At 49.0% G+C, this 23,555-nt stretch overlaps 7 protein-coding genes across 7 annotated transcripts; 3 read left to right on the top strand and 4 right to left on the bottom strand.

Annotated features, from left to right (window-relative positions):
• Positions 1 to 119: 119 nt before the first annotated feature.
• Positions 120 to 1,845, top strand: N7518_007869 (origin of replication complex subunit 5 family protein; the record flags this gene model as incomplete). The annotated part of the gene is made up of 3 exons (XM_057188796.1): positions 120 to 206; positions 281 to 658; positions 721 to 1,845. 3 exons carry the CDS (start codon positions 120 to 122, stop codon positions 1,843 to 1,845), a joined length of 1,590 nt encoding a protein of 529 aa, XP_057040499.1.
• A 530-nt stretch (positions 1,846 to 2,375) lies between these two features.
• On the bottom strand, positions 2,376 to 4,417 carry N7518_007868 (uncharacterized protein; the record flags this gene model as incomplete). The annotated part of the gene is made up of 8 exons (XM_057188795.1): positions 2,376 to 2,575; positions 2,646 to 2,787; positions 2,871 to 3,420; positions 3,471 to 3,508; positions 3,570 to 3,658; positions 3,791 to 4,052; positions 4,103 to 4,206; positions 4,387 to 4,417. 8 exons carry the CDS (start codon positions 4,415 to 4,417, stop codon positions 2,376 to 2,378), a joined length of 1,416 nt encoding a protein of 471 aa, XP_057040498.1.
• A 1,451-nt stretch (positions 4,418 to 5,868) lies between these two features.
• Positions 5,869 to 9,517, top strand: N7518_007867 (plasma-membrane proton-efflux P-type ATPase; the record flags this gene model as incomplete). The annotated part of the gene is made up of 4 exons (XM_057188794.1): positions 5,869 to 6,933; positions 7,015 to 7,245; positions 7,302 to 9,408; positions 9,471 to 9,517. 4 exons carry the CDS (start codon positions 5,869 to 5,871, stop codon positions 9,515 to 9,517), a joined length of 3,450 nt encoding a protein of 1,149 aa, XP_057040497.1.
• Positions 9,518 to 11,050: 1,533 nt separating this feature from the next.
• On the bottom strand, positions 11,051 to 12,000 carry N7518_007866 (uncharacterized protein; the record flags this gene model as incomplete). The annotated part of the gene is made up of 2 exons (XM_057188793.1): positions 11,051 to 11,382; positions 11,457 to 12,000. 2 exons carry the CDS (start codon positions 11,998 to 12,000, stop codon positions 11,051 to 11,053), a joined length of 876 nt encoding a protein of 291 aa, XP_057040496.1.
• A 1,677-nt stretch (positions 12,001 to 13,677) lies between these two features.
• Positions 13,678 to 15,030, top strand: N7518_007865 (uncharacterized protein; the record flags this gene model as incomplete). Its single annotated transcript, XM_057188792.1, has 2 exons — positions 13,678 to 13,857; positions 13,921 to 15,030. 2 exons carry the CDS (start codon positions 13,678 to 13,680, stop codon positions 15,028 to 15,030), a joined length of 1,290 nt encoding a protein of 429 aa, XP_057040495.1.
• Positions 15,031 to 15,373: 343 nt separating this feature from the next.
• gprI (putative cAMP receptor (Car4)) lies at positions 15,374 to 16,637 on the bottom strand (the record flags this gene model as incomplete). Its single annotated transcript, XM_057188791.1, has 4 exons — positions 15,374 to 15,938; positions 15,993 to 16,057; positions 16,109 to 16,310; positions 16,381 to 16,637. The coding sequence occupies 4 exons, from the start codon at positions 16,635 to 16,637 to the stop codon at positions 15,374 to 15,376; spliced, it is 1,089 nt and encodes a 362-aa protein (XP_057040494.1).
• A 1,188-nt stretch (positions 16,638 to 17,825) lies between these two features.
• On the bottom strand, positions 17,826 to 22,054 carry N7518_007863 (EF hand domain protein; the record flags this gene model as incomplete). The annotated part of the gene is made up of 6 exons (XM_057188790.1): positions 17,826 to 17,855; positions 17,905 to 21,221; positions 21,283 to 21,468; positions 21,527 to 21,650; positions 21,718 to 21,875; positions 22,042 to 22,054. 6 exons carry the CDS (start codon positions 22,052 to 22,054, stop codon positions 17,826 to 17,828), a joined length of 3,828 nt encoding a protein of 1,275 aa, XP_057040493.1.
• Between the last annotated feature and the right edge of the window lie 1,501 nt (positions 22,055 to 23,555).

The following is a 23,555-nucleotide window of genomic DNA, read 5'->3' as shown; positions in this document are numbered from 1 at the left end:
CGCGACGCGTGATCACGTGCGTACCAAAGGAGCTGCCCTTCGGAGCTTTAGCAGGATACCACAACTTGCTTTTGACACCAAGTCAGCCTACAAGGTCCGAAACAACGACTGGGCCTCTCATGCTACCAAAAGAGGTTGCCAGCTCATTGAGCACACAATGGCCTTGTCGCAATGTCCAGATGCGGCAGCTAGCCAGTCTTTTGAATGTGAGTGTACTATGCATTCCTTACATTCGCCAATCACCCTCGGAGAAAGTGACTGACTCTCAATATTGGAATAGCCTCACGTTCCTAGCCCTCCAACCTTGGTTGTCCATGGTATTTCTGCGACCTGCAAATCGACTATCCTCCGGGCCGTCCTCGCTACCCTCGAAGTGCCACACGCCATTGTCAGAAGCTCGGAATGTATTACGGGACGGCATCTCCTGACGAAAATACTATGGAATACACTGGAGGCACTGGGCCAGAAGGAAGAATGGGAGACCTCCGGCAAGGGAAGATGCGAGCACGTCAGTGGCCTTGCAGTCTTACTTGAGGAGTGCCTGGCAGCGAGGCCCGTTCAAACCCTAGGCAAATTCGTGCTGGTGCTGGATGAGATTGACAGGCAAAGAGAGGCACCGCATACTTTGCTCTCAGCGCTGGCGCGGCTAGGCGATATCGTGAGTCGCCGCTTTGGACGACTTTTGCAAGTGTAAAATGTTGCTAACCCGATGGTTTGTAGATTCCATCTCTATGTGTTGTTCTGGTCCTCAGCTCGACCCCACGGCCATTATTCCTCCAAAGCGCGGCTGTTCCACACGTCAGCTTCCCTCCCTATACCCGCAAGGAGGCTATCCACATTATTCTCAGTTCGGATGCGCCGGTCGTGGATGGGTTGCCCGATGAAACCTCCTCTCGGGTATACCCGTACTTTGTATCTACAGTCTACGACTCATTGGTGGGACCAACAGCAGGCTCTATACCGGATTTCCGGTCCATATGTGAAAGACTGTGGCCTCGGTTTGTTGCGCCTGTAGTGAATGGCGAAACACCCCCGGGCGGGAACAGTGAGTGGGATTTCTCGCGGCTGCTTGTCAAAAACAGAGTCATCTTTCGACACCAGGGCGAGTCTGCGCTGGTGCACCACATTGTTCCCGATGAGGCTCCTGCTGGCGAGAAACGGACCACGCTGGCAAAAACCGCTATGCCTTCGGCTCTCCCTTCTCTGCCATATTTCTCGACCTTGATCCTCACATCCGCATATCTGGCGTCGCACACGCCTCAACGACTAGATACAATCTTCTTCTCTAAATTCTCCTCTTCATCCCTTTCAGCCCGGAACAAGCGTGCCCACCACCGTCGACGTTTGAAAGTCCTCTCCCAAGCCCAGGCCGAAGAGAGACAAGCCGCAAACGATGACCCTTCAACACCCAACAAGAAAGGAAAGCGAACCAAAACTCGCATCACAAAATCAACACTATCCTCCGCCTTTGCGACCTCCTCGGCCACCACATCAGCTGTCGGAGGTGGCGCAGGCATCGCCGGCCCGTCCACCATCCTTACAGCCCGTTCTTTCCCCCTAGAACGTCTCCTGGCCATCTACCATGCGATCGACCCGAACCCCCCAGCAACACCACTTCGAGTTTCAGCCGTTGCAGACCGTATCTACGCCGAACTGGCAACCCTGCGACGCCTGCGGCTCGTTGTCCCCGCTGCTAGCCACAATGCCATGGCGACTAGTAGTGGGAATACCACTGCCGATGCGGGAGATAAGTGGTGTGTCAACGTCTCTGGCGACTGGGTCGGTGAGTTGGCTAAGGGTATTGGTGTCGAGGTTGGTGAGTGGTTGGCTGGCGGTCTGGACTGATTCGTTTTTTCTTTGGGATGAAGGAGTTGGTCTTTGTACTGGTGCTTTGTTCTTGCATTTATCAACGGGAGTTCTTGGCTTTTTGGCCCTGCATTGCATACTGGTTTTACTTGTGGTTAGGTCAATTATACCCATGTCATCGTTCTACTTGATCATTGCCTATCCGTATGCCAATAAATTGCTTGATTATCTTGTATTTGTGGAGTTGCGTGTTGCTGCAAGGCCATGTCCATCGAGTTCTCCCTCGAATGGCTAATTCCTACGGTGTGCGCAGGGGTATAGACTCGCAAGATATCTTGGAGATTCGACGTCGCTAATCCTCCAGTGTACCTACCATAATAATGCATGCTCGCATGCAGAAAATAATCATCACACAGCACAAATCCAATATCTGCATTCGAACTCCAACAACGCAGAATAACAAAGTAGCTGAAAACCCAATCGCCAAGAAACGCCAAAGACTATGCGTAAGGTAAAATCCTTATAGCAGAGAAAATGGATGACCAAAGAAACAACCAGCGCCATACTACCTACCAGGTCCATTGCTCGACCACATCATCCGTGCCAACCAACAAACTCGGTCCATGCGGGCCCCGCCACTCCGGCGTATCATTCCCATACTCGAATCGTACACAGCTAGGTGGTGAAGAATATTGATGCCCTGTGAGAGGGGAGGACACCTGCATTCCGGTTTGGAGAGAGAAGAGCTGGATTTTGCAGTCCTGGGATGCTAAAGTGAGGTGTATGTTAGCATCGGACGAACTAAAATTGGGATACTCTGATGATCGAGGGGAGCTTACGACTAGCCAGGAGACCGAGCTCGGTGCTCAGATCGAAGGTTGGGAACGGTAGTGAAGAGGATTCGGGGAAAGTTAGGTAGGGCTTTGAGAAATCATGACGTTCAAGCATTTTTGGCGCGAAGCGGAGGTCGTACATTCGTAGCTGAGGTGAATGTCAGTTAAAACCAGCCCGGACGTCGTATCGGATAGAAAAGAGAAGAAGAAGGCGTAGACAGCGTCACATACCGAGCTAGGTCCCGCCGCCACGAGCCGGTACTCGTCCATCTGCTTCATTTCCATCACAGCATCGTTGTGTCGGAGACGTGTGGCACTGCCACCACTGCGCATGTCGTGGAGGAAGATGTTGGAGTTTTTCTGTCCCGCCGCAATCACGTCCTGCGACATCCATTCCACGGCATGCACGCTGCGTTGGCTGCTGTACTTGGGGGGTGCTCTGGTGCGTGTTGGAAGTATATTGCCCTTAAATGGCTTCTTCGATAGGGTCCAATGGCTACTGGTACCCTCTAGGGTGTGTAGCCCTTCTGAAGTTCCTATGGCGAAGTAGGCGCTTGACCCTGCGGGCTGGGCCGCGGAGCACCAGAAGGACATCGGGTAATGGGGTCTGATCCGAATCGGGTGAGAGACTGCAAGGTCTTGGGTAAGCGCGGTGTCTAGGGATAGAGATACATATGGAGTCGTACATGTTGGCCAGCGGTAGTTGCCACCTTCGTCGGGCTCTGGGAGGAGATGAGCCGAAAGGAAGCAGTCACCTTGCGGTCCTTCGTTCATTGTTGCACTGGAGTTGTTAGCAGTGAGTATATCGAACGGCCTCGTATGGAGACGTACAGTAGGTATCCTGAGTGGCTCAAAGACATCGATCCTAACTAGAATGGGGTGTTAAATGTGCCTTCAGTGGAACGAAGTGCTGGGGTCGATTGTGCTCACCGAATACGGCTCCCTGAATAGCACCCGTTCCATGGTGTGATCATAGCTCCACTGTGACTCGTCGATATCAGGAAAACAGACCCTACTCTCTGGTTAGTAGTAATTGACATTCGACAGCGATAAACTCATCAACTTACGACACAGACGATTCATATCCGCGAGCCGAGCCTTGTCGCGCGTGTTAGTCACGTTTCGAGATCATAAAAGCCAGTGAAACTCACCGGCAATCAATGTCCCAGAACGTGGGTTGCGCAAGACATATCGGATACTGTACGAGCTAGGCCATGGCTCGAAACGATGGAGTTCTCCACGGTGTAGTTGGCTGGCCTGAATGCGAGCCTGCTGTTCTTGTCTCGCACGGGAGAAAGATTCAATGGCTCCAATCTCTCTTTGGAGATTGACCAAGGGATGTCTCAACGATGGCGCTTTTCGGATCATCTCTTTATTCTCACGTTGTCTGAACCGTGTTTTGTTTTCATGTGTCTGCGATTGATTAGCGAATCTGATGAAATACATAGATCCCTGCTACTGACCGCTAGCTCAGACCGCTTTCGCTTCACGGACTGCTGCGAGTATTGTGCATTTGGGGGTGCAACATGGTTGGCTTGGATCTTGAAGTACTTCTTCTTCTCCGGGTCTGTGATACTCGGTCAGTGTGTGTAGAAGGGTGGTTGATCACTGCGCGTATAAAACAGTGGCATGGCTAGACAGTTCGATACAGCCCGTATGTGTCGCTGGAAGTCAACAGCCCGTGCCTTTACGTACTGTCCTCGCGCACCTCGGCAGAAGGGAAGAAGCGCAGCAAAACACGACTTACCATAATAGAAACCAGGTATTTCACGAGTCATAGTTGCTGATAATGTGCGATGTCGAGAAGGTAAATATCAGGGAATGCACGAAGAGGGAAAGTGACCCAGCTATGTTCAAGTTATCAAGATAGTCATGAGCCTTCCACTTTCGAGTGTCTAGCACAAACGAACAACCATAGTGGATTCGACCCCAACAAAGCTAAGCATGAATATAAACAAGCACAAGTCTATTTGATTAACCATATGAGATGTGGAAGATCTTGAATCGATTTACATGAACAGGCAGTTATATCAGACTTGAATTTGAAGACCCGTGAGTGACGTGAGATTATGTAATACATCAGATTTGTGCCTCAGGCCACCGTTCTGATAGCTGCCCTAAACGGCAGTACTCTTGAACTGAACTGAAACATCTTTTGTTATTGTTTTTGTTTTTGCTTCTGCTTTTGTTGTGCTTTCATTTTGAATTTGCCCTAATTTGTCTAACAAGATTCACTTTGAATAACTCCAATTTCGGATTTCCCACATTTAATACACACATGCCAATCAATTGAATGGTCGCGCTTTCCAATTGAATCGGATATTGCGAAGAGTCAATACATTCACCACCCGAATTGCACTCAATACCATTGACTGAATGTCAACTGAGAGCAACACAATATAATTGAATATTTGAAGACACCTTGTTATTTTTGCTTATCTTTGTCCCGGTGAGGCTTGACAGGCAAGGCGAAGTTGGTAATGACTCCCAAAGTTTCACTAGCCGAACAATTGGTGTCATCGTGAATATAATTTCTGTCACTTCTTGGACAGATTCCTTTCCAGGACCAGGGTGCCGCATGATTCATTGTCACGCCGTAGCCTGCCACTCATTCTCAGGTTCCGATAAGCCAGTATACCTTCTTCAAGCGTATGGCCGGTCAGTATCCTGAATCTCACTGCCGTAGTTTCGAAGAATTTCTATAGATAGAATGAAGAGGCAATTTCTGACAGTATTCGCTCATTCTCTATAGGCCGATAATGACGCTGCATGTCGGAAAAAGCCCTGGCAGGCGGAGGCAGGCGTTTGTAATGGGCCATGTGTCCTCGATAGTAGTTGGCGCCTAGTCATCGAGGGTCGTTCCTTCGATATAAAACCCACGATGCCGAGGCTCGGCGTTTCCAATATTTTCTCCTGCAACACTTGCAACCCTTTTTCTTTCTCCTTCACCTTTTATAACCATATCTCTTGAAGCCATAGCATCAACCCCTTCTTCTAGGTATGTATCTTCCTGGATTATTGTTCTTTCATCCGTTGAGAGCTGGGCGTGCTTATCTGAAGAGCAACATCCTCCCCCCTGTGACTTCCCGTTCATGTTTCATGCAATTTGCTGTATCAGAGTCAATGATGTATCAGACCAAACCTCTTGCACAAACCTGTGAATTGGATTTGTCTGTTTTTGTTTGATAGTTTGCTGATTCCTTTCAGATCTTACTACCGTTTCGCCATCATGGCCAGACCCAAGGTTGACCCGATGGATCAGCGGAACGCACCTCTCAGGAGTCATCCGCCCGGACCTCCCTTTCCTGAAGTCAGGGACGAGCATGGTTCTCGTATTGTTTTTATTCCGCCGTGTGGAACTTTCTCTGAGAGCGACCAACGGGGCCGTTCCCAGGAACAGAACCAGGAGCATAACCGATCTCCCAGTCCTTTCAAGCGACGAGACCATTCTGAACTGCCTCCCATTCAGACCAGTCTCCTGGCAGGGGTGGTTTCAGATTCCTCGACTCGCCCTTCAGGTAATTCGAACTCAGGCCCTAGCGGAGAGCGGCCTTTCCTGTCCAAGCTCCTCGACAAATCTCCATTCCATCCGAACAAGACCACCACTTCCGGAGAGGAAAATAAAGGCCATATTCAGTCGAAGCACGATGGTTCCCAAGAATCCAAGGATGAAGAGGAATATTACAAGTTTCGTGCCAGCTTGAGCAACAGCTTGGAGGACACTTCTCCTATTGAACAGCAAGATGAAAGTGGACAGAGCGACAGCTTGCTATCCGAGAAGAAAGATCAAGTTAGACTGTTTCGTTCCAGTCTACTTGCTGGTGCCAAGGCCCAGGAAGATCGACGCCGTTCCAAGCGCACTCCGACATCCCCTGACCATCCTCAAATTGGTCCTAATGCGGTTTCCGAATCTGAAACGCATGCTTCCATCGTTAGCGAGAGCAAAGACTGCGTCATTGGCTTTAAAGAGAACGACGACTTTTCTCTCCCGGAGACATTGAAACCTATGACCTCTTTCCAGGAAGAGAGCGAAGAATCTCTGGATTGCCTCATTGATGAACTGGAGGCCGAAGATGGCAATGAACCTGACGATGATGCAACCACTCTCCGAGCTGGGGAAATTCGCCCATTCCCTCCTTCTCTGCTGGAAACCAAGGTCGACGAGGGTCTCAACGACGCAGAGGTGACCGTTCGGCGCAAGAAGTATGGCTGGAATCGCATGAAGGAGCAGAAACGGAACCATTTCCTCAAATTCATCTCCTTCTTCAATGGCCCAGTCCAGTGGGTCATGGAGGTAAGCAAGATCATCATTGATCATTGACCACTATAGCGTGTTTGGAAAAAATATATGCTCACACTGTTTTCTCAATTCCAGGTTACCATTCTTCTAGCTGGCGGCCTGCAAGATTGGATAGATTTCGGAATCATCTGTGCCCTGCTCATACTGAATGCCGCGGTCGGATTTGCCCAGGAATACCAAGCGGGGAACATTGTCGAGAGCCTCAAGGTAACTCTTGCCCTGAGATCTCTGGTCGTTCGTAACGGTTGCATCGTGGAGATAAATGCCGAAGACCTCGTTCTTGGTGATATCATTCACGTGGAAGATGTGAGTTCATGAGGGGTGAAATAGGAAAAAAAGACTCAGGCTAATATCCTATTCAGGGCACCATCATTCCGGCAGATGGCAGACTGGTATGCGACAAGGCCTATATTCAGGTTGATCAGTCTGGAATCACGGGGGAGTCTCTCGCTGTGGATAAACACAAAGGTGACCCTGTCTTTTCTTCGTCGGTAGTCAAACGCGGGGCTGGGATCATGGTTGTGACGGCCACTGGTGATCACACCTTTGTCGGAAATGCAGCGGTCCTGGTTAACAAGGCTGGCAATAACGATGGCCACTTTACTCGGGTCCTGCGCGAAATGGCCCGTGTTCTTCTGATTCTGGTGCTTCTCACCCTGCTGGTTGTGTGGATCAGCAGTTATTATCGCTCAAATCCGATTGTCCAGATACTTGAGTTCACGGTCGCAATCACCGTGATCGGAGTCCCCGTCGGTCTTCCCGTGGTTGTCACCACGACAATGGCCGTTGGTGCGTCTTACCTGGCCAAGCATCAGGCTATCGTGCAAAAGCTCTCAGCTATCGAGTCATTGGCTGGAGTGGAGATCCTCTGTTCAGACAAAACGGGAACACTCACTCGCAACAGATTGAAATTGGGAGTTCCATATGTAACCCCCGGAATGAGTGCGGAAGAGCTTATGCTGACTGCGTGTCTTGCGGCAACTCGAAAAAAGGGCGGCGTCGATGCCATCGACAAGGTATTCCTCAAAGGTCTTCGCCACTACCCGTGGGCCAAATCTCAGATCGCCTCGTACAAGACTCTTGACTTTTCTCCATTTGATCCGGTGTCAAAGAAGGTCACTGCCTATGTGCAAGCTCTGGATGGTGAGAAGGTCCTTTGTGTCAAGGGTGCTCCTATGACCATCCTGAGAACAGTGGAGAAGGAAACCACATTGTGCGAGCCGTTCTTCAAGGAATATGAGGATAAGGTCACCGAGTTTGCTAGTCGAGGATTCCGTGCACTCGGAGTTGCCCGCAAGCGTCAAGGACGGCCATGGGAGATTCTGGGAATCATGCCATGCCTGGATCCCCCACGCCATGACACTGCTAAGACACTTGCCGAAGCTCAAGAACTGGGACTCTCTGTCAAGATGCTCACTGGAGATGCGGTGGCTATTGCACGTGAAACGGCACGTAGACTCGGTCTCGGAACCAACATTTACAATGCCGAACGACTTGGTGTCACTGGCGCCGGCTCCATGTCCGGCTCGGAAGTGAATGACTTTGTTGAGGCCGCTGACGGCTTCGCAGAAGTCTACCCCCAGCACAAGTACAGCGTGGTTGAGATTCTCCAGCGACGCGGCTATCTGGTGGCGATGACTGGCGATGGTGTGAACGATGCTGCTTCGTTGAAAAAGGCGGACACGGGAATTGCGGTGGAGGGCGCGTCGGATGCGGCCCGCTCCGCTGCTGACATTGTCTTCTTGGCACCCGGTCTGTCCGCAATCATCGAGGCGATCAAGATCGCTCGGCAGATCTTCCACCGCATGTACTCATATGTGGTGTTCCGGATCGCCCTGTCCATTCACTTGGAGATCTTCCTCGGACTCTGGATGGTGATCAAGAATGAGACCCTCGACCTCCGCCTGATTGTTCTTCTCGCTATCTTTGCCGACATTGCGACCTTGGCCATTGCATATGACAACGCTACTTATTCGCAGTCCCCTGTCAAATGGAACCAACCAAGGCTCTGGGGAGAGTCAATTGTCCTGGGCTTCATTCTCGCAGTCGGTACCTGGGTGACTCTGGGCACTATTCTGTTGCAAGGCGAGGACGGCGGTGTTATCGAAGGCTGGGGTTCACGAGATGAGGTCTTGTTCCTGGAGATTGCTCTGACTCAGAGCTGGTTGATTATGATAACTCGCATCAGTGGATCTAAATCGAGATCGTTCTGGGCAAACTGCCCATCATTTTACCTTATCGCCGCCGTGGGTGCTGTCGATCTGACCGCAACCTTGATGGCCGCATATGGTGCCTTCGGTCAAGCCACATCCTGGTTGACCATCCTCCGTGTGTGGATTCTTTCCTCTGGTGTGACATGTGTAAATACACTGGCTTACATCTTGATGCATAACTCGCAAAGGTTCGACAACCTTATGCATGGAAAAAGTCCTCGAAAGAAGTACGGAGAGCGCTCGTGGGAAGACTTCGGTAAGTTCGCAGAGACTCAATGTTTCCTCGCAGAATTTTAACGGGAAACTAACCAATCATAGGCCTTAACATGCAGCGAATGGCCAAACAACATGAGAAGACCACTTAGTAGTGGCTCGTAACCCCGCATACTGCAATTGATGATGGTGATGAAATAATGATATGATGAATGGAGAGATGCCTCTAATCGATGCATTTTAATGATTTTATTAAATCAAGGAGGACAGAAGAATGGAAGGGGACAAAGTCTTGTTTCTCATGAGGCGGCCATGCCCAAGGGGTTGAGGCCTGCACGTTCTATTATTATCTGGACGCTGAACTGTGATTAACAGACCCTAATTTTTACCAGATTATCTTGACTCATTGCCTGCTATTGTATATTGCTAAACCTTTTGATACAGTATCAATTTTGGATTGATTATTGTCACAATACCTTGAAACATTGACGGAATTGGCCGACATTTATTTTGGAGAAACCGCATCGCTGCGGCCTTACGAGGCAGTGATGATTACTGAGCATCCCTATTTGACGGGTACTGACTCGAGAATTGGCATCAGTCACAGAGTATGATGCTAGGCAACGACGATCCAAGATCCAGATATAGCAAGCAATTGGACTGCTTTCACGAGAATGGAACTCCCAGGGGTTCATCTCGTATATTGAAGATCAATGCTTTACAATGGCCACACAGTTTTGACAATCCTGTATAGTTGCTGGTTCCATGGTCTTTTCAAATACGATGAGTCAAGCATACAATCCAAACCATATGACTTCACTGACTACTACAGCTAACATAGCTATCTACATGCATATCTGATTACCTGTTTACCGCTAGGCACATTATGCATATACCCATGGATGGAAATACGGCCTAAGCACCCCGGACCTCAGGCTGAATAGCGACCAAGCGCCTTAAAGAACCAAAGTTTTAGGATTGAAACCTTCCCCAAACCCTTCCAACATTTCCCTGATAACCCTGCTAAGCTGGATGTGTATATGCAGCCTTCCAAGCTCGCTATGACTGCTGATAACGTGAATAAACGAGAATATATTCAAGATGCACAAGGCTACTGATTTTCAGGTAGAATACCATGGGATTATGGGCATTAATTCGAGAGCAATATGTATGATACTGATAATATGCAGAATTCATAAATCACCAAACATACCAAAAGTGGATATTCGTTTGAAAAGAATATTGAAACCAATCGGCTTTGATGTCTTTTGCCGCAAAAGTCTACGGTTCTGTTCAAAATATGTTAAGAACCTGGCCGTTTGGTCTAGACTATAATATGATCCCTCCCGTCTACATTGGAAGTAGGGCTATTTGATGGTGTCACTAGCTAGAAAGCATCCGTATACATAACTACATAAAACGACATAATAGTTGATTATCGCCTTTGATATCTGGGTTGTATAAGCTTACAAGTTTAGCTTACTCTTTGACATGCTCTTTGGACTGAATTTGAATAAATTACACAAAACAAGACCAAAGTTTTGATGTCTCACTTTGAAAAAAAGTACTTGTACATTGTTCGTGTCCTTAAAAGCCCCTACATACAATGGCACTAACGTGCCTTCTCAACAGCATCAACCGTGGCCAAGCTAGAATTGGCGCCCCCCACCGTAATCCGCCCGAAATCATTTACCGAGCAGTTCGGCTTCGGTGTCGGCCTCTCTCTGGAATCGCTTTTGTCGGCGGTACATCCGCCAGAAGACAAGGCTGCCATGGACCTGGGCTGCGGAGAACGCCAGATGTAGGACCGGCGTGACAACCTTGAAGGCAAGCCGCCACCGGTCCCACGTGCTTCCAAATAACCACATCGTCACAACCGTCTCGGTGACTGTCCCCACTGCGGTTGAGAAACAGGAGATGAGGAAGATCCTGCTCAGGAGCTGGTGCCGTCTTGGGAAGACCCGGTAGAGGATGATAGCGAAGTGGGGGAATAGCTCGAACACGGCGTCGAATGCGCCTAAGCCCGAATCATATTAGTATTTCTGATTTTGATTTTCGTTTTGCTTCTAGACCAGAGCCTCATATACTCACCCCAGACAGTACAGAGGACGAACTCGATATACGTGTCGGGTTCACGTAAAGGTCGCAGACTGATGGCTATGGCCGCTTGGCCAATGAAGATTGTCCCAACGTGGTGCATCACGGCCACGGGTGACAACTTCACACGGTAGATCAGCTCGAAAATGTATATCCCAATCAAAATTTGGGCGACCACAATCAGTATGTCACCCAGTGTCACTACTGAGCCTTTGACAAAGGGCGTATTGAATGACGGCCCTTTGCAGAAAGCAACACTGATGAACGGATATGCGGCGACTATCAAGATGATGACCTTTGTGACACCAGCAATGTGGTGATTCACAAAGCCACGACGGTTCAGCTCGCTCATCTCTGTGTAGATCGAGCCGTACAGACGGCGGATAAGAAATCCCTCGAGGACATAAAAACGAACGAGGAAGAATATGACCAGTACAAGAGAAATGATCAAGGCTGAAAATGGTGCCAAATCGGAGATTGGTCCTAGTTGTTTTGTACCCAGGGGGATTGGGTGAGGGTGTCTTTTGAGAAGGTCCATTGTCGCAGCGAATGGACAAGAAACGAAACCGAAACGAAGTGACAGGAAGTAATAAAGAGAAATGATGCAAGAAAACAAAGAATGAAAATCGAAGCTTGTAATACGCGTTATTCGCAGCACGCGTTGGAGACCTGTTGACTGTGAAATCGGAAAGGTTGAGGAGAATTGGGAAAGGAGTCGTAACAAAGACCGGGCGTAGGGCAACAACCTCAGCCCCCGTGGCTGTAGACAGTAAACCCCGCATATCCCCGTAGAAATTGATCTGCCTGTACTAAACCGCCACGATCTATAAATAATTCGCTGACCCTATAGTATATTCAGCCCCACAGAACATACGAAGTTACACCGGGCTCACTGTTTCTGCCTTGGAAATGGGGTTTTTTTGTCTTACATTGAAATAAGCTTTTACATATAGATGGTATATGGTATATTAGCTAGTAGATAAACAAGAGAACCCGAGTCTCTAGTCTTAGACAAGCAGATTGGTATAAAGATCCAAACCTCGAAAGGAAAGATTAAGCCCGAAGCCAAGCTTTGCATGAACCGCGGCAAAAGCTTAAGTAGTGGATACCGCAGGTGCTCTGCATGCTGATTGGCTGTGGTATTCTCCCTTAAGGGTCATTCCCCTTACTAGGATCGGTTACTACACCCTGTTTAGGCAACAAGATAAATAACAAGGCGGTCTGCCCAATAGAGCGTGGATATACTATATACATGGACCGTGAATAGTGGAGATTGCGGGAATTAGGGAATTAGGTTGCCTAGAAAGGTTCAAACTTCGGAAACTTTCCGGGGAAAAGTCGATTGGGAATTGTATTTAAAAGACTAACTTCATGAACACAATACAAGGCGCGGCTACCTACTTAGATGTATATGACTTTTAACTTGGTAAATATAATGAACAGAGCTGATAGGCAAAGACTAGGAAATCAATAGACCTTAAGGATCCCTCTGGGAAATCCACTAATGGCTAGCTTGAATAGCAATGGCCAGCGGAATGCTCGCAAAATCCTGTCAAGTCATATGCGTCGGAGATACAAATTTCTCCATTAGTAGGAATTCCTCGTTTACGAGGTCCGTTGTGTTCCCGAAAATGTAGTCGTAATATAGAAAGACTGTATACTGCACTTTCAGAATACTACCTGGAAACATAACCAATGAGAGGGTTATGGTATACTTAGTCGCCCGTTGCCCTTGCTGAGTAGGAAAATTGGGGTCCTGGACGTCAAGCTTTGCGCCTTAATTAGTGCCACTACTTCTGCTGCAGAATAGATTGGAAGGGAACAATGACCGTGCTACCTCGGCCACGAAGTGTTGTGTTGTTTCAACGCTAACCGGAATTCGATCGCCGGAGGAACAATCATCCGAAAGGGAGTAATAGTTGCCTTGTAGTCATTTCTAATGACTTTTTTGATATCACTTTGCCTAGTAAAGTCTGCTCGTTTAGAGCAAAGATCATCAATCCACACATTTGTCACTTGGCTTTTATTACCAGAAGTAGACTGCCGGAGAAAGCCACATTCAATGGCTCGAGACCTTGGAAGCTTCAAATGTTACCACAGAATCGTACCAAGTGCTATTTTCCGCTATGCTACATTTAATACCGGTGCTCTTTGCAGCTTGGCAACTGCATGCCGGAACGGGATACATTGTTCCTGCGACCCAAGCCAACAGCCAATGAATGGTAGTTTCAATTGGGCAGTAACTGTCCAATTTGAGGATGGTGGTGAATGGATCATGCAGTCACCTAGATCTGACTATGGTCAATTCCCGAGTGAATTGAGCGGACGGCTTCTTGCGAGTGAGGCTTCAACACTGAAGTACCTTGGAAAGGTTACGGATATTCCCATCCCAGAAGTTTATTCGTATAGGTAAGAGCATATAACAGGAGATATCGACTCGTTCACTAAACTCAAATAGTGCATCTACCGACTATTTGATCGGCGTTTCCTATATCTTAATGAGCAAGGCACAAGGATGGCCGCTTCAAAATGTCTGAATGATAATTTCGAGTTAAGGGAATGCATGTCCTGGGGTCATATTCTCCACGAACGGTACTCTTTAGACGAACTTCCTCGTGGACCTTTTGCAACAGAGTCTGAGTTCTACAACAGTCTGATAACTGCCGTGTTACATCATGCAGAGTCCCTCCCTCTTACGCCGCACTGTTTCGTTGCCCCAATACCTTCCCGCGAGGACTACGAGAACGATACTGCCCATCAGGATGCCTGTGATCTTTGGAACGGCTTTGTGGCCATTGGAGCCAAGATTGATTCCGCGGAGAATCGGTTGGATTACATCATTGTGGGAGATTCCCTCAAAGACCTCATGGCCCAACGCACAACTGGCTACTTAACACACTCTTTACCGGATCCATTTCCTCTGCATCACCCTGATTTAAGTGGCGGCAATATTTTTGTGGACGACGATTTCAATATTACATCAATAATCGACTGGTCATTTTGTTCTTCCGTCCCGCTGGCGATCCTATTGGCTCCTCCTGGGCTCCCCCAATCCCGATATGCACTTGGCGAGGACCTTATCAAGGTCTTTCGGGCGGGGTATAAGGAGGCGTCCCGCCCAAAGTGTCATATAGAAAGGCAGTCGTTTCTCTCTTCCGACGCACTCGCTATTCTAGAGGACAGCGAGTTTTCCTGGTCTCTTATTAAACTTCTTACGTTTGATTCGACCGACGATTTGCGTCTTTTCCGCACCCTCTGGAATACAGTTCACACTCCTGACTATGATCTTGAGTCTTTTATCATCTCACAGAGACACTTGCCCCATTATGTGCGACTGTACGAAAAGATGCAAGTAGAAGACAGGCCTATTGCTGAAATCCGCAAATGGCAAAGGGATTATTCTAGGAATACCATAGATTCGACAGTGGCACGCAATCTCACGGTGGTTTCCAATTGGGGTGTTTGCAATAAACCGCATTTGAATCGCTTTCGAAATGCGAAGATGTTCATCGCGGACGCGAAACTATGGGCATGGGTCTCGAAGGCCAAAGAGCAGCGCGGTTTATGATCAGACTCGAGGGGATACAGGAAGTGCGTTCTGGGCCATCTAACTAACCGCAACTAGGTCAGATTTCTCTTCCAAAAAAGAGAGATTGCTATATACTTCATTTATGTGAAAGCTGTCTGACTTTTGTATAGATCAAGTTCCGGATTTGCTGTCATCATGGCTTAGCTGTAGTGGTATATATGTAACCGTGGTAGGCAATGGATCAGATAAAATGAGTTATACATTAACACAGAATTCTATTTACAAAATAGCAAGGGTATCATTTGAACATGCAGAACGATGGCATCATGAGATCCATGTCACCCACGAAGATTTCTATTCTATAATATTGTAAAGTCAGCAGCTACTCAACTGAGGTGGAGATAGAAAAAGAAAATCTTACCTGTCTAAGAGCCATCCTCCTCTCCGAAGCTCGTCTCTTCCACCCTTTCATACCAATAGTGATGAAAATAACACCATTCAAAAAGCCACGCAGGGACCCCAACGTACTCACAGAGAGCAGAAGCGAATAAGATCCATGCTCATGATGCGCAAATTCCGCGATACGGTTGATGGTCGGTGCAATCCACGTTGCCAACATCGCTAGGAAGAAGAGCGATGGCATGATCACATACTGCCTCAGCGACACACGTCTCTGTTTTGGTGTTTGATAAGTAGTCGAGGCGTTTCTGGACGGAGGCGGACGCTGGAACGTATTTTGTTCCGTGATCTCGCTTGTTATGGTAGATTCTGGGGTCAACCCGGTTTTTCTCCGAGAACTCGCATCCGCGCTTGTCGTGATGCTGCTAGCGGAATTGTTAGAGGTCAGAGCGATGTGATCGTCCTCGCTCAGTTTGAACTCGTCGCGGACTCTGGTTATCTCGATACCGATGAGAGAATATAGTATTAGGACGATTACTATTATCAGCCTGTTGTGGAACTATTAGAAGAGTGCTTGGGCGGGCGAATAGATGTATGCGTACCATACGGGTGCATAGTAGAAGATTATGCGCAGGATCATCCAACTGCGAGCTACTGAGCACCAGATCTATAGAAGTTTTTAGCCTCAATGTTTAGTTTCAAGTCGATTAGTACTCACTGTTTCGTCGCCATATATAGGACCTTTCTCATGACCACGGATGAAGAGAAAGACAAAGGCAGGTATGAAGGAGAGAGCAGTGATAACACTAATGTATTTGACTTCGAGCTTGCGCAAAGACAGAGTATCAAAGTGATAGAAGACAACCAAGTATGTATCCAAGGCCATTGCGAACGTCCAGAGCACGTCGGCTACTGGAAACCTATATTTTTTGTGTCAGAATCTCTTTACGAACAAAACTGCCTCGACAAATTTCTGTCAATTCCACATACATCTGTAGAGCGAAGCCTTGGAATTGACATAGCGACGAAGTATCCCCAGCTGCAGGTCCACTAGTGGATATCATGGTGGCGACAGAGTCGAACAGATTATAAAAGGCATTGAAAAATATTATACGATGAATAGGGCTCCGGAAGTGTCGCGAAAGAGCAAAGGCGCCGATTATTGTGAATGAGCCTAGAATAGAGAGAACTGAAGAGATTCGCCCTGCAATGGCAATCCGATTGAGCTCCTCGGGAGTGTACGACATAGCTCAGACCATAACAAGATCAACAGTCACAAGAATTGCCAACATGGCATCTATTTGAATTTGATTGAAATGAACAAAAAGATATATAGAGTTTGTAATATCACGTTGTGCCGATGAGTATTCTTTGTCCGGGATGGCGTGCTTTTACGTATTCAAGACTCGACAGAACGAATTGCATTTGATGTCAAAACGCTAACAATGACGGAGTGCGGAGTACAAAGCCTATATATACCAAAATGGCGCTATTTCAAGAGCTTTGGGTTCTAAATAGCCTCATTACTCTTGATAATGGCGATGAAGCTGTGTGTCCAGATCAATGTGGTGGGCTCAGGCCATGTATTTCCAGCCAATCAGGATCGATTCTACAGGGATCAAGCAGCTTATGCGCTATATAAACAAACCGATTGCTAACAGTTCCTGGATTTAAACAAGCAACGCTCTTACCGCGAGTCTAGGTCATTTGCCCCTTAGTATCTCGCAGGTCGGACAATAGAGACAACCCTAAGGATGTACTAGGCTGTGCCTGTCTATCATTTGAGGATCGTAGTCCTTACCTGTCGAGGGTAGATGCCGATCTGTGTGACTTCCCCTTTTCGTTCCGATCGGGATCTCGTGGGACCCACAGAAATGGCCGAACGCTTTCGATCGGACCCGACCCGACCCTGCACGGCCCAGCTAGACAAGGTATTTAATGTGAAAAGAGAAAGACCCTTCTAAGTACGGAGTAGGTTATCTTGTCTAAGGATTCGTGCTACATCTCTTTTGTTTTGAAACAACAGATAAGGAGAAAGTTCGGAGACAAAGAGTTGGTGTTGTCGCAAGGAAGCAACGTGTTTCAGCTACGCCAAGAAAAATCAAATATTTAACTCGATTATGGATTATTATAAACTACACTACACAGGCAAAACAAACAAAACACACCAAAATCCTTGGTTCCGAGCAAGTGGCATTGCGCAAGAAGCCGGTTCCATAGGATACCAATGTGGGCGCAACATGAGCAAAGGAAATGAAAGGGAATGAGAGGAAACGATATACACAGCGCCGGACGAACGGAGGGAAACATCGATGCAAAGGAAGCGATGGATTGGCCATCAGGTCCATGGCCTCCATCAAGGGATGAGAGACACAGGCGCAAACGCAAAGGAATATGTAGGAGATATGTGCAGTGGGAAAGGGAGGGTGTCATAATCAAGTCCTCGAAGTCAAATGGTCGGCGGCCTAGTCTTTATTTAGTATGATGTAAAACAGAACGTGGAAGGCAATTTACCTTGTCAAGGTTATAGTCATACTTCTCCAAGGCATCCAAGGACTCATCCCGTGTGAAACCCATGCCGGTCAGCCGCTGAAGGATCAGGTCATCGCCAGTGTCGTTGTTCAGAGCCCATCCGGGCTGCTTGGATTTCGCATCGTTCGCGTCTTCGCCGATATCAGGCTTGGCGTTGTCAAGAGGCGCAAAGAGAGTGTCCCATTCATGCAGCGCAGCCGGCTTGGGTTCTCCCCCGTTGGGCGATCCGACCGGCGGGGCGGCGGATGCATGGATATTGTTTTCGAAAGCAAAGAACTGAGACGAGCTAGATTGGGCATCGGCACCGGAGACAGCTTGCTGCTTCTGGGACGGGGAGTCGAAAGAGAAATCAAAGTCAGTTGTGTTTTTGACCTCCTGACCCTGTGGCTCGTCGTCGTCATCGTCATCCGCTTCGATCGCGGGCGCAAGATTCATTCCCGCAAAGGCTGCCTCAAAGTCCGGTCCTCCCACCTTCGCTCCACCGGGTGGGATAGCAGCATCCGAGACAGAATCACGGTTGGTCTCATTGCTTACAACTGGCGCACCTGTGGTGTGCTCCACTGAATGAGGCGCATCCGGTGCCACAGTCGGATCGCCGCGCTCGGGCAATAGGCCATTGAATTGAGGAGGAAGATGAACGTTATCTTCTTTAGGTGCCTCGTACTCTGGAAGGCTCTGCAGCACCCCAGGAGATGGGGGTTTGTTTGAGGTTCCCGGGACAGGGAAAGCAGCCAGCTGAGCGGCGTCAATGGAATCCTGTTGGGTCTCCTTTTGGACATTTGGTGCGGGAGGCGTGAAATTATCTTCGAATCCAAAAGCACCCTCGTCATCAGAGCTCTCATCTTCGTCATCGTCATGGTGTAGCTCTTGAATCGGGGGGAATTCGGATGGACGTGCTGATGCAGCTCCATTTGGCTGCTCAGCTCCAGGTACAGGCTTCATAGAAGCAAACGCCTCCTCGAAGTCGTTATCTTGCTGGGATTCAGACCGTTTGTGTGCCTTGCTGCCGAACAGTTCGTCAAAGCTTAGGTCCTTGCCGTCTTCGACCTGGCTCTCATTGGCGACAGGAGTTGCTGCAGATTGGGGCTGCTGAACAGTTTTGGATGGCTCGGGGAACCTAACTGAGAGGTCTTGTCCTTCCTCCTCAAACGGGGACCGTGCCGGGGTGCCTTCAAAAGTTGAGGTTGGTGCACGCGTGTAGTCGCTAGATTCTGCCCCGGATGTAGGTCCATAATCACTGCTAGCCGCCTGGGAAGGCGTAGCGATTCCAGAGGTTTCAGTGCCGCCGAATCGACTCGCAGGAGGCGAGACCAGAGTAGACGACGTCACAGACTGATTATCGTTGAACTGCAGGAAGTTTGGGGTCAGTTGTCGGGACTGGCTCGCAGGCGGTGGCTCAGAGAAGGCCCCAGAAGGAAATGCACCAGGCAAAGAGCCAGGCGGAGGAGAGACTGATGGGGTCGTAACAGCAGAGGTAATAGGAGATGTGACTGCAACCTGTGGCGACTCGGAGCGGAACGAAGTGGGTGGTGGTCCGGCAGCAGGGAAAGCTGCGAATGGCTGTCCGAAGAGGCTGTCAAATGCCTTTTGCTGATCATTTGACACATCGGGGGACCGTGCCTGTTCACTCGAGCTACCAGTTCGACGGAAAAACGGGTTTGTGTTTTGGCTTGTCGTAGAGGCAGCAGGGCTTACAACATCGGCCACACTGCCGGCTGGTGTTGCGGACTCCTGGGAATACTGTGGGGTCTCATTGGCCAGGCTGTCAATTTCACCCTGGAGCTTGTCCCGTTCGCCTTCGACGGTAGCTAATTGCTTTTTGTTAATGGCAACAAGACCCTTCTGTTGGCGCGCAGAAGATCGCGCCTTCTCCAGTGCCGGCTTGAGCTGGGCAACTTCAGCATTGGCCTGGCGGATCTTCTCCTTCAGGCTGGCATTCTCCTGCTCATCGCTAGCCAAGGCTGTCGAAACTTGCGTGTATTGGTTTTGCAAATCCTGGCGGCTGCCATCCAGCAAGGCATATTGCTGCTGCAGTTTCTGCGTCTCTGCCTTGGATGACTTGAGGCGCTCCTCGAGTGCCTTGAAATTGGTAACCTCTTGCTCGTACATTGACCGTGCTTGCGCAAGACGTGCCTCGAAGTCACGCTTCTGCTGCGAGGTTTGTGTAATGCTTTGTTCAGCAAAGGTCCTCTTCTCCTGCACAGTGTGCATTTCCTTGGCCAGAGAACCTATTTGGTTGGACAAGTTCGCCAGCTCAGTAGTCTCATTGGTCAACTTGTTTGATTCTTCGGGGTCATTGTCACCGAGGAGATCATCCGATGGAGGCGGGGGTGAGCGAACTGCTCTCGGGGTTGCCGCCGATGCACCGGTGATCTGTGGCTGCAAGCTCTGGCCAAATGTAGAGGTTGGAATAAAAGGCTTGAAGGTTTGCGATGCTGTCTGAGGGGATGCCCTAGAGGAAGGTGAGCCTGGAGTTTGGAAAGCACTATTGGAGCCTCCGGTAGACTGTGGCATCTGAAGCTGGGAGAATGGCGGCGCGGGCGAATCGAGGCCGAACAAATCATCGGCAGCTGTCCGCACAACGGGGGCGGGAGCCGGGGGAGGTGTGGGGGCTGCCATTGGTGCGGGCACTTGGCGGCGCATATTGGGCGGAATGAGCGCGGGCGGGACTACCTGTGGCAGCGGCTCCTTGCCGCTACGCTGCAATCTCACCAAGTACATAGCCACGGCAAATTCTTCCCGGCTCAGCTGGCCGTCTGCGTCGATATCTGCAAGGTCCCAAATTTGGGCAAGCGTCTCTTCAGGAAGCTGGGCCTTCATGAAGAAAGATACAGCTTGGTCTCCAGTAATAAGTCCCAACTTGGCTGTGTCAACAGTCTCGAATATGCTATCAAACTGGGCCTTCTCTTGTGGGGTAATCAACCAGTCACCACCGGTGACCTGGGCGGAAAGAGAGCCTACAAAGGGGGAGCGATTGGCTTGGTTCATAGGGCTTGTAGTTCGCTGAGGGCCAGTAAATTGCTGGGGAATGGCCGGGATGGGGGGCACATCGGGTCTCGCCCCAAAAGACACCCGTGCAGGAGGTCCCCTGCGAGCTGCCGCATCGTACAGACCAGGCGGGAGGGTCGCTGGGATACCGCGTAGGGCGCCAGATTTATATGACGTCAGTAGATGCATGGCAATGGTAAACTCAGTGGCATCCAAGGCACCTCGCTGCTTAGTGTCAGACAAAAACCAGATGCGACCCAGAACCTCATTTGGGAGCCGAGCGCGTTCGAAGATCTGTTTTGCAATTTCGCCTATAGATCAAATAGCGAACGTGTTAGATTGGCACTTTATCTGCAGGAAAGAGCTACATACCTGAGATCATCCCGTTCTTGACGTCCGACTTCTCGAAGAGCGAGACGAATTTATTGGCATCATCAGGCTGAAGGGGGGGAACACGAATAGGTCCATTGGCTCCAGGTGGAGGGCTTTTGGTTCCGGATTCCGGGACGCTTGCCGTTGTGTCGACCACAATTCCGTCAAAACGAGGCAGAGGGCCAGCTATGAATAGGTGCGCGATCAGCATGAATTCCACTTCTCTAAAGGGAACATCACTCACATTGCAGAGCCAACTCGTCCGAAGGTGCACGGCCAGCTTGGGCATGTCCAATTAAACGCAGAACAATACCGAAGCCAGATGGGGTCAGGAGGCCCCTGTTCTCTTTATCGGCAATTTGCCATATCTACAAGACCACTCATTAGCTATCCCTCTCACTATTGCGATCCAACACCCATCTTCTATCCACATACCAGGCCGAGAGTATCCGGGGATAGGTGAGTCTTCTCAAAGAATGGAACCGCGATTTCACCGGTGATGACCCCGAGGTTGGTGGTATCGGCAGCCTGGAAAAGCTGGAAGAATACGCGCTTTTCCTCTGGAGTGAGGTGAAGATTCGGGTGTCGCTGTGCTAAAATATTGTGTTCCGTCAGCTCCGCTGGGTCGCGCATATAGAGAGCGGGTGCATGAAGGGGAGGGGTGATGATGACGGAGGTAGGCGGGCGTTTCTCTTGAGTGCGCCGAAGCTCTCTCACAATTCATTTTGGCTCTGGCAAGGAATATTAAGTATTACTTACCGGTATCAGCCATTGCTGTGTCCTAGGAGGAGCTTAACTCCCCGCCTTCTAATGAGTTCACAATCGTTGGGTGCCTTGAGGGACAAGTTGGAGACACGGGATGCTGTCAGCCTAGTCTGAACTCGCAACAAGCATGGGCGAAGCGCAGTATTTGACAGGACGGCAAGGACACGAGATATAGGTAAATCTCGAGCTCCAAGGAGGAAATAAACTTCAAGAGGAATGGGGATTGAAAGTGGCTGGAATCGATGTCGTAGGGAAAGGTTCCAGTGGCTCTCAAGGCGGTCAGTCGGTCTAGCGCCCATCCAAACACGTTGTCTCGCCCCGAAAGGGGGATAATTCTAACTAGGTCCAAAGGATAATTGAAAGATGTTTATGAATATTGAAGTCTGCCAATTGACAAATGGTTCTTCGACTAGTTGATCCAAGGATATTGGTTGTTACTGTGATGGTTTCCGAATCTCAATTGCCTATATACAGGCGACAAGATATGCCAGCTGGAGAAAGAGAAAAAAGGGGAACCCCTGAATATAGTAAGTAAGCCAAGTATATTCGGGGAACTCTCTAAAACATCACCCAAAGGCGTGAGCTGATAGATAGACTGCAAATCATAGGCAAAGCGGGAACTATAAGACATCGCATGGACAAGATCCAACATTGGCAGTTCCTACGCTGACTATTAAAAGTGTTAGAACTCCTAATTCGTATGTGTCTTCAGTGTCTTTTAGGAAGTAGGATATATACTGCCGATATCAACGTGGTCTTGCAAGAAATACAACATATAATTCGTATGGCGTCTGCTGGCAGAATATATAAACGCTCGAACTGGCCTTTTCCCTGTAACGTCCATGACTGTGAATTAAGTGTCTTACCCCGAAATTTACAATCAAAGCCCTACGAGAGCTCAGTCTTGGTCATCTGCTTGGCCTTCTGGGTCTTGATCAACTCACGCAGCTAGTTCACACTGTACGGTAAGAGATCATGGAATGAGAGGAAGTATATACATGTATTGCATTCGACATTTTCGGAGTGTAAGAGAAGACGAAGTCTGGTCATATTGCTTCGGTGGCAAGTTGTCCCCGGGGTCGTAGGGACTGGTACGCTGACTTCTGCGTCAGGGGCAGTGAAACCCCCAATGGTAGGTACATTTTCAGTTGAGGCCTAATTCAGATAGAACCAGAATACAAAATCCGAGAAAGACATTGCGAAACAGCGTATGGCTTCACGGCCTTGGGGCTATGCAAGCCTGGCGCCCAAGCCATTGATTCAATGTCCGACTATGAGACGACACACTTGGAGTACACTTTATGAGATCCAAGGAGACAGCGTTAGAAAGTAATAACAATGGCATACGTATGTAGAAACCCTAAAGGTGGATGGAACGAGGGGAAATTTCATCCTGCTTCAGGGATATTAAAGATATATCGAACAACAAAGCCAGAAAATCATTGGCAGCAAAACGTATGTTCCCTTCTATTTGCAAGAAGCCCGATACACGCATGAAAACCGAACCT

The sequence above is a fragment of the Penicillium psychrosexuale genome (genome assembly GCF_028828465.1).
Source record: "Penicillium psychrosexuale strain IBT 29551 chromosome Unknown utg000004l, whole genome shotgun sequence".
Classification (NCBI taxonomy): domain Eukaryota; kingdom Fungi; phylum Ascomycota; class Eurotiomycetes; order Eurotiales; family Aspergillaceae; genus Penicillium; species Penicillium psychrosexuale.
The sequence above is the reverse complement of the archived record's forward strand: the minus strand, read 5'-3'. Positions and strand labels throughout refer to the sequence as shown.